This window comes from Centruroides vittatus, unplaced genomic scaffold (assembly GCF_030686945.1).
Source record: "Centruroides vittatus isolate TY-2023 unplaced genomic scaffold, ASM3068694v2 scaffold_324, whole genome shotgun sequence".
NCBI lineage: Eukaryota > Metazoa > Arthropoda > Arachnida > Scorpiones > Buthidae > Centruroides > Centruroides vittatus.
Genome location: NW_027122701.1, coordinates 778,456 through 788,931, shown reverse-complemented (window position 1 = coordinate 788,931; position 10,476 = coordinate 778,456). Strand labels below are relative to the sequence as shown.

Sequence of the window (10,476 nt, the reverse complement as noted above, 5' to 3'; positions counted from 1 at the left end):
CACTCGAACGGGAATTCACTCATTCCGGAAAGTTTAATGTGCCACGTCATGGATGAAATTCGGAAATATAACAATTGATGAAAAATTCTTTAAAAACGTTTTTACTTTTTTAAAATAAATTTTCCGTTTTCTCCGCAGGAAGAACGTTATAAAAGGGAAAATTTACACGCTAAATCTAAAATATTAATTCTAAAAAAACATACTTAAAGATAGCGTGATGCTGAGCATTCTTCACTTTCTCGACTAGACATTATCCGCTATTAATAAAAAGAGCCGATTGTCTAATTATCATTGTGTCGAAAAGTAGTGGCTCTTCTTTCTGTAAGATGGCCTCTTATCAGTCGGACGGATGCATAGAAGCCGACGGCTGGCAGACAGCACAGCGAACATGAACAGCCATGTAATAGAGTTAGCGAGGAGGAGAAGAGCGTGGGTCATGGCGCGATATTCTACTATTCGGCAGAAGCGGGAAATTGGCTGCTATCAACTGACGCAAAACGGTAACTCGGGCCACTCAACCATCCAAGCGGCCAGCCCTGCAGGAGGCGAATTTCCATAAGCAGCACCGCTGCAACTTTTCTAACAAGTTTTGATATCTTTCAATTCTTGGTAGCTAGGTGGACGCCTTTCGAAAGGGAAATACGGTGTATAAAAAAGAGAATCGTTTACAAAACTGGGCAATTCTTCTACATTTTTGGAATATTTTCGAAAAATACCCATACCGTTGCAAAGGTCAACGCGCTTTCGCTCGTTATACGGTCTATTGTAGACTTTGGACGTCTCCCGTTCGTTTGTTTAGTGCACGTTCTTTATTAATAGAAACTGCGAGTCGAAAATTATAACTGGAAATTCTGGCTCGAGCGCGAGATTACTATTACAGACGACTTTGCACCGGTTTGTTAATTTGTAACTGTTAACACATTCAATTTTCTTATCGATGACACGTGTCGTCGCCGTGACGTCATCAATCTGACCTCCCGGAGAGCATCCAATAGTTGTGTCGGTGTGCATCTCCGCACAGAGTTGCTATAATTCGGTCAAAATGTTATTACTTCGAAATTCGGCGGAGAAACAAACAATGCCAATATGAAAGAGACACAGCATTACGCAATCTGCATTATATAACTCTCAGACTTTGCGTAATTAATTTTAATGCAATTTATCATTCGATTTACTGGAACGAAATTATTTTTCGCTCGGTTTTCTCTTACAAACCGAGCAGAATTCCGCGAATCTTTATACATTCTGTACATGAATACGATTAAAAAAGTGTAAAGATAAATATCCGGGAAGCATTTTAGAAATGTAAATGATATTTTCCGGGCAATAAAGAACTTTTAAATGTTAGCTCGCGGCAAAAGGTGGAGGAGATCCTATTTAGCATTGTGTACTATACATTTTGTTTGTATTTTATTTTTATTCACGTTCGGATCTTCAGTCTTTTACATATGAAAAGCGAAGACTGCAGCTCTCTTCTCTAGAGGCAAGTAATAGGTAGATTAATGAAAAGAATTAAATTGCGTGTATCCTAATGCTTCTAAATTTGTTTTACGACTCGATCTACCGATACTAATTTCATCCGAAAGCTTTTATCTCAAAGTCTCCGACTCGAGAATTCTTACAACTATTTGGAATTCCACCCGTTCGCTCGGCTATAAATTGCCGCCATAAAGAAAACCTATTTTCTATTAACGCCCCTTCTTAAAATTTCTTTTTCCCGTGAAAATTAATGCCAACGGATAAACAAAGCCGAGCCAATGTCACTAATGACGGTTTACAAACGTAAATGGAGCATCTTGGTCGCTACCAATCAACGAAAGGCCCACCATACAATTATGGAAAGATTAGAATGGAAAATTGCCCATTATTCACCATTGTTTGTTATAAAAGTTGCAGATGTAATAATGATGTGACGAGAGAATCGCCAGATAGCGAGTGTAAGGGTACGACTCTATAGCCTACATGTCTAAAATCACGTGTTCTAAAGTCAACCCGGCCACCAAGTATAACGTGTTATCTTGCCCGGCCAAGTTGCACTACGGCAGTCGGACCGAAACGGCAATGGCGACTGCTTTTCTGCAGGAAAGTTTAAGTGTGAGTATAGACATTCCTAGTCACATACCGTGGCAGAGTTTGTCTGCCGATTTGGCCAGTAGACTGAAGCAGAGGTCTCTGAGAATCTCCAGAAGTACCAGGTTAGATTATAAACCCACCCCAATCAGGGAAGAAGGAGAAAAGTTGCCCTTAATCAACGGACGTCATGGAGAGAAAGTCGAAAACGAGGAAGAGGCCCAGCCTATAGGTAATCTTGCTTTTTATAGCATATTGAGATCGGTATTCGCGTGGCCAATTTTTGCCACTTCTATCGTTTCTAAGTGTGAGTGGGTGGATGTAGCGATAAAATCGTTCAAACTGAATATTTTTTTCATTTCAAAGTCTGCAGCAAATTTTATGTAAACTTTAAAGTTAACAGGTAGTTTTATCCTTAGTTGTCTAGAGATATAAACTTTACAGGAGGAATTTGTAGTTTTATTAGAGAATAAACCTCCTGAGGCACCGAAATATCGATCACGGTGATGTATTGTGTCGGCTAATTTACAATTCAGATGTTAGATCTCAATAAAGTTGACGTGTTCTACACTTTATTAAAAGTGTGTATAACACAAGAGAACGGTCAAAAATAACATTTTCTTTTTGATAAAAGTCGGTTCTTTATTGTCCTATATCGAAACAAGAACATCTGCTAGATATCCCACTTTGATTAATGGCCTTATTTTGAGTCTTGGGTGAACATTTGACGTAATATGTCTCATTTTCAATCGACTGCAATTACAAGAAATGGTCTCTTCAGTTGGGAGAGGTTCTTAGCATCTAGGTCAGTTCACCCAAGTCTGGACCAAACTGGTCTTTCCAATTAGATAAAACAAACAGGATGAGATATTTGAGCATCTCTTTCCTCGACGTCATCCCGTCTTAAACTTTAAAAAAAGAAAGTCGAATATTGAAGGTTTAACTCGATAAAATGAGTTTGAAAGGTGATCCGCTCTGACAGATGAGTTGGATGTCGGATGTCGTCGCCACCTCTTCTGAGGACATTTTGGCGCTAGTCTGTCTGCACTCGATTGTTGCAGTTAGTTGGACTTGACCTATGACTAGAGCTTGTTGCTTTCGTTTGATTTTACTTGTTGCCTAGTTTAAAAGTTCAATTTTATTCTACCTTATTTCATTTTCTGCATATTTTATAATAGCAATAAAATATTCCGGTTCGTTTCGAGTTATAAACATTTAAAAAAAAGGTTGCATTAAAGTGGCGCCGTAATTAAATTTGAGTAGATTTTATGCCGATCGATGCACATAATTTAAATACATTATTAATGAAAAATATTTAGTTAGATTTACTCATTCATTAGCAATTCCGCATCCTCTTTTCAATTCTCCGATGGTAAGACCTAATTGATAAAGTCTCGTGCCGACCATTATCATCCAAGATATTCAGATGCGTATCAATTATCTACATCCTCCGTACAGACCCTTGAAAATACCAAGATAATTTCATAACTTCTGAAAAGTCGAGTGGCTAAATTTTTTTAAAGGAAAATTAATTATGTTTTTATTTGTTTAAGAAAAAACGCGGCTGTTAAAGAGAAAGTAATTACTATCTCTCAATAAAATATATTTAAAATGACTTGGGTGACCGGGATGATAATGGCATTTATTCTCTGATCGATTGATTGTTATATGATAAGCCAACAAAAATCCAATTCTGCTTCTTTATTATTATCATTTTTTTTTTTTTTTTCGACTTTTCCGAAAAAGTTTTCCCAGCAGCAATTACATTACCACATCTTACAAGGATTATGAACAACTTTCTTAGATTCGGACGTGCGCTGAATGCATTTACATGAGTAATATCGAATGAATGAAAGTTCTTTTATGTAGGTTAGAATAAAGTAGAACAAAGCCCCGAGGCTAAACTATGTGCTCCTAATTTCTGTATCATTTAACCACCATTGATCATTTTTTAAACGCGATATTAATATTTTTACACTACTTAAACGGATAATTTTTCGTTAAGCCAGCAATTTTCTTCTTGTCTTATATTTTAAAATAATTGAAATATATTTTTAAGGTCTGTCAGTAGAATTACAAATCTACTTTTTTTTCTGTTTTTACTGGATGTTAAAAAGAATTTTTGACTTATTTAAAAGAATAATTCAAAAAAAGAAGGTCATTCAAACGTCTTGCCAAATTGGTCTGGTGTAGATTTATGGCCCACGAAAGAATTAATTTGATCTTTTTTTTTTAATGCGAGTATCGCACCTGTTATTCTACTCGCCGCTAAGTTCTAAAAATATGTTATTTAGAATGAATGAAGTAAAGAAAATAAATAAATTTTACTTTAGATTGATTCTGTAGCTTAGAATAAATTTATCGATGCGAAGAGGACGAACTTTACCATTGTTGTCTGTCCGTGTAGAGTTTGAAGATAAGGATATTTATCTTAAGATAATTGGCAGTTTGTTCTTCGGTTAATCGATACAATAGAAACAAGTGACGAGTTGTAAAACGCAAATATTTAAATAAACCAAATGCATGACATTCTTTGGAAAAATATCGATTTGAACTCACTTAAATGAAAAACTTTGCCGGATTTAATTACGAAGTTTCTTTATTCCAAATAGAAAATTTTCTGCCCCACTTTTTTTTTTTTTTTTATAGGAATTGAAACAAAGAAAAAAGAAATCGTTTCTGCATCCGAACATCGGGTATTAAAATATGTATAATTTTCTGTTTTGTATACTTGTCACGAGCCGCCTATCGCGATAAAGAACGGCGAGGAAAAAATAAATAATAATAATAATAATATTAACATGGGCAATACGGAAAATGACGACCTTCTCCAAGGTTTAGAAATGTCGGAATTTTGGTAAGATGCCAAAAGACGCCCGAAACAATGTGCATATCGAACCGAAAACTTTTATAGTGTGCATACTTCTCATCCAAAATGTATTTTTGTTTTCAGGAGTCCACTGGACCGTCATTTCCTTCCTATTGCTGAACAGTGCCCTGGGTTGTGGTATTCTCAATTTTCCTAACGCCTTCAACAGAGCGGGAGGTGTGTATGTGGCATTCGTTCTACAACTGGTGAGTATTATGTAGGACACACTTATTCATTTATTAAAAATCAGGTTTGCAACACGCATTGACTCGGATTTTCGGCCCCAAAAAACGTTAATCGGAATCAATCGAATAGCGAAACTAATACAAAAATCTGTGTCTAGACAACGCGCTTTCATTCTGTTTTTTCTTTCTTTTGTTGTTGTTTCATCCTCTGCGCCGTTTCTTTTTAATAAACAAAAGTTGTCGTTCATAAATTAAAAATTGTTCTCGCTAGATTTAATTATGTATGGCAAAGGAATTAAACTCGATTAAAAAAGTTTGAACATAATTATTAGTTATTTCTTAAAATGAAAACTGTTTGAGCAGAAAAGTTAAATTCTGTAAATGTTAACGTTAATCTCTTTGTACTCTTATTTTAATCGGATTATTTTCTTAACATTTACTTGATAATTTTCATGCGATTAATTTGGATTCCTTTATCTACGACTTTTAGAAGTTTCTCTAATTTATTACCGATGTCTTAGAAAATTTTCTATAATTTATTGATCTATTTATCTTAAACAAAGTGCCAAACCATCCGAAGCAGAAAGCATCAATATTCTAGTCTCTCACGTGTACTTATTCCACATCCTTTGCCATTAATGGATCCACTAAGATCCAACATTAGCTTCTTTTTAGGGATAATTCTTGCAAAATTTTCTTGTATTGCCACCTTGGTTTCTATAGGGAATTTCTTTCAATTTCACCAACAAAAATTATGACTCTCTCGTGTATAGTTTATATCTGATATCCTATAAGCTTGTATTCTTTCCACAATTTCATTTGTTAAATAGATAAAATGTAGTTTTAAGCCTTTAAAACATCTCCCTTTTATTTTCTAATAGTTAACAAAATGATTTTTTCCTATTGCCTGGATGAGCACTCGATTTGAGGATTTCTTGGACAGTAGTAAAGTAGATCTAACTGCAATTTTCTCAGTAAATAAAGATTCTAACCGATAGCAACTGTAACAATAACCAAAATTAACATCGATTTTAGCATTTACATGCAACTGACACTAGCCTGTTTATCAGCAAATGACTGTAAAATTCAGAAATAAACTGGTGAAATAACAAACTTTTCAGGAATGATAAATGTGCTAATCTCAGTTAATGAATTGTCGCTTTTTCTTTTTGGTAATTAATTTTTACCAGAAAAATTAGTCCCTTGTATCCATCTCGTATCCTCTTGGAATATCCAAAGTATCTTAGAGATATGCATTATTCATCAGCTGAGGTGAAATGATAAACACACAATTTTTCAAGTCGACTTTTTTTTGTTCAGAAGTATGAATTACGACTTTGTCTCCTATAATTTTACCAATGACCAGCATTATCTGGTTTCTCCTGGTACCCAATACGTTTCTTCTCTATGTTTACAATATTTTTCACTTGGAAATAGCAGCAGTTTCGCATTACTCTATGATCATTCAAATATCCTACAAAATATTCCTACCGCGAATCGAGGAATAGAATTCGTACCAAACGGAAGCAGACAGGCGCCAGATGATGACCATTTCTGCCATCTTTTTTCCTAATAACTCAGAGAACTAATCTAAATTAAAGTTACCAAAACTTCGGTGATGATATAATGAGTGGCTTCACCTCTCTATTTGCCTTTTTTACGAGTTCTTAATTAATTATAGTGCGGAACCAGAAAGTGCACTCGGGTAAAAGCGGCACTTGTTTATGAACGTTCTTTTAGAGTCCGATCGATTAATTGGCTACATATCCCATTCCAAATTAACGTAATAAGTGAAAAACAAACGTCGACTCGTTAGGAAAAAAAAAAAAGAAAAAAATCGCTGAATCCGTGACATCTTGTGACCCATTTGCCGTGACAGTATCTGTATACCACGTGCCCTTTCGTATCAAAATACAAGATAAATAACCTTCATCGTTTACGTAAAAAATTGCGAAATTGTGTTTTCTGTTTAAAGCTTACATTTTCTGATGTAAACATTTCCTCGCTTAGAAAAAAAATAAAATAAAATGGTAGAGTTTACAATTGAGAGCGAATCGAATTTATCGTGTTTTTCAGATTATTTCGTGCTATTTTGGATCGGACAAATTTCGTGAATTTCGAATTCTCGAGTGTTTTCGGCCGTGATGCTTCCAACAAAGAAACTTTATCTTTGGAAAAGCGAGTCGCTCGATCGGAAATTAAATTGGAAAGAAAAGACTTTAGTCTGGAAGTGGTAGAATTTCCTTTCTGTAGGGCTCCGCTCAAATTTTACTGACGAGAGGAAGATATACAGTATGTAAATGTCCACCCCCTTTCCTTCTAGACAATCGATTGATTCTACTGCCGAATCTACACAATTACTAACGTTATAAATTTGATGATCACGTAAAGAGAGGAAGGAAGAAAAAAAATAAAACGAACTAGAATTCCAAATTCTCATTAAAATATATTTTAAGTCCTCGAATTAGATTTGTTTTCATTTTCGGCACGAAGTAGATCGGACAGAAATTGAAAAGAGCGTAGTGCAGATAACAAAAATCAATTTCCTACTTACAAATTTCGATTTTATTAGCTTAAAAAAAAGCCTGTAATAAGTGTAATTTAGTACTATTTCTTTTTTTATTTCCCAGATAATGCTATGTTTAATGATTAGCACGATGGTGGTCTTAGCCTATTGCGCCGATATCAAAGGAGATAATACTTACCATGACGTGCTATTATCCATGTGTGGCAGAAGGGCTCAGCAATGTGCGGCCATCTCTATTCTCTGTTCATGTTTTGGAGTCTGTATAGCCTTCCTTGTCATCATAGGAGACCAATATGATAGATGTGAGTACTCTAAATGATTGAATTCTGGAAATTTCAAGGCATCTAATAAATTGCTTAAATCGGAATAAAACAATTGTACTTTTTCTCTTTTTTAATACTTTGTAACTGTAAAATGATTCGGGATTAAGAAGCTTAAATGCATTTGTAACATTTCTTTTTTAACCGGTTGAAAAAAATGCGCCTGGCTATTACGGAGTAACAAATAACATTGTCTTATCTTTAATTAAAATTTCTTTTTCGAGACAATTAACGACGGTGAAAAAGTAATAATTTCATATCCTTCTTCCAAATAAATAATTCTAAAAGTGAATAAAATTGCGTGTTTATCGATTGAAGAGGAAGATAATCGAAAGGTTTCGCTGAATGGAGTTTTTGTTGTCGCTATTGTTACTATAACAGTAGTAATTTTTTTTTTTTTAATATTTATCTTTATCGATTTTCTTTTTCAGTGTTAGCGTCGTTGATGGGGCAGGAATTCTGCGAACATTGGTTTTACGATCGTAAATTTACCATCGCCATAACAACGGCCATATGTATTCTGCCAATGTGCTACTTCCAGAGGCTTGACTTCCTCCGTTACGCTAGGTCAGATTTTTAACACTAGATGGCGGCACGTAACGAAGAGGATGAATTTATTAATTTCCAGTTTACTTGCAGCGCTTTGGGTATCTTCGCTATGCTCTATCCCGTTTTCTTGACAGTTTACGAATATTTTATGCTAGACATTCCAAAACCCGAATTGAAAACTATGTAAGTGGAAAGAGGGAGAGAAAAAGCAGATGATTGTGATCTTTTATGTTATAATATGCCGAGTAGGTATATATTATAATAATTTATGTGTCATATTAATTTGCTATGTCTGCGATAGTCAATCTCGCGTGGTATCGTTTCAGTGTGGACCATTGTATACTGACAGATATATAAGCATCCCATTTAAATCAAGTAAGAGAGCTATTGCGATATCCTTTGCTCACTTATTCGGTGCCTTATGATGATATTTTTGTTCTCTTATCTGTAGATGCGCGTGTAATAAAGAAATATAGGATAATTCGCTTGGTAGCATGATGAGCAGAAGCAGCACTAATGTATATTGTCCGCAACTTATGATATAGAACTAGTGAGAGAGAATTTCGTTTTATACTACTACGCTGTCCATTCCTACTCCGACATTCCCAATGTCTATTCCATAATGAGGTCGAATGGTGGATAAAACAGAATGGGAACCAAAGTCATCATGGAAGGCGAGAGTTCGGAAATAACGAGAATATATAGGATTAAAAGTGAGCATATCCAAGATTGTATATTTGTATTGAAGCTGTTAAGAGTTGGCGCTCCGATCGCCAATCTGTGTATGCATACCATTCTCGGACGTCCAGAGTACTATAAATATATTTTAAATAAGGATTTTAAATAACTCATTATTTTATCTTTATTTCAAATATATCGGAATTAAATTTTAGAGTATTGTCTTTTTTTGGATCAGACAGAGTAATACAATTGCAATTCTGACTGAGTTGGGGCAGTGGTGCTGATTTGTAGATTAGAGAGCCTTTTATACTATTTTTTAAATTCGATATTTTATTTATCCGTGCGAAGTGCCAGCTGTAATAAAGAAATGCTTAAACGCGAGCATGGGGCATTTTTTAATACAGTATATACACCTCGAGACAGGAGCCTCCACTACGGATAGTCGACTCTATATCACGATGAATAGTACTTATACAAGAGCGCCACTTACTCTTAATATTAGAGGGAATGGTATCTCTTGGATACAAATGTGAGCGAATTTGCACTCGGAAGGGTCAATAGTGGTCATTTCATAATACCTGATCTGAAATGTCTCACGTATATAACTAAGCGGTTAAATATGTGCGTATTATCTTCTATACGGTGGAGTTCAAAGGTTAGAGGATACGAGGTTGTTAGCTGCACGTTAGATATTAATTGAGGCACATTTTAAGGGAGCACATCTACTCAATTCGATGATTTGATGATACTTTCGGATGACTTTATTATAAACACGCGTACAGTGAAGTTGCATAAAATGATGCTATAATATAGTGAATTTCATTTCACGACTCAGAAGGTGGTGATACCTGAACTCGTGCTTCGAGATGTAGTATGGAAATATCTAGTGAAAAAATCTTGTAACCCGTTAAAAGATTGCGTTATGAGCTGATGGCCAAATCGGCCTATTATTGAGACATCTTTCCATGTACATATCTCAATACACCGATTGTGAGAGATGGTGAAAAAGTGTAATTCGAAAAATTTATTTCATCTCATATCTTTAATCCTGTGAGCACTATCTCGAAATATTCTACCAAAACGTTCATGGGTCTGCGTACGATGTCCATAGCACCCAGTAGTTGAGCAGAGTTTGCTCTATTAAATTTTGGCTCACTAGACGTATTTCAGATGCTTTAGAGATAAGTCGTACTCTGTATTGTCTAACACTATTATTTAGCATTAACGATCTTATGGCTATATCTGCTATTTGGCAGAGATACCGTTACATATTGT

General features: G+C 35.1%; 1 protein-coding gene across 1 annotated transcript; it reads left to right on the top strand.

The window, feature by feature from the left end:
* The first annotated feature begins 1,529 nt into the window (after positions 1–1,529).
* Positions 1,530–8,728, top strand: LOC136988174 (sodium-coupled neutral amino acid transporter 7-like). Its single transcript, XM_067286004.1, has 5 exons — positions 1,530–2,302; positions 5,024–5,145; positions 7,755–7,953; positions 8,403–8,538; positions 8,611–8,728. Exons 1-5 carry the CDS (start codon positions 1,963–1,965, stop codon positions 8,705–8,707), a joined length of 894 nt encoding a protein of 297 aa, XP_067142105.1. The 5' UTR covers positions 1,530–1,962; the 3' UTR covers positions 8,708–8,728.
* Positions 8,729–10,476: the final 1,748 nt, after the last annotated feature.

Coding starts and splice junctions, on each gene's coding strand:
- LOC136988174 (XM_067286004.1), top strand. CDS start 1,963: ATGTCTAAAATCACGTGTTCTAAAGTCAACCCGGCCACCAAGTATAAC. Junction 2,303..5,023: donor GGAAGAGGCCCAGCCTATAG/GTAATCTTGCTT, acceptor TTTTGTTTTCAG/GAGTCCACTGGACCGTCATT. Junction 8,539..8,610: donor GACTTCCTCCGTTACGCTAG/GTCAGATTTTTA, acceptor GTTTACTTGCAG/CGCTTTGGGTATCTTCGCTA.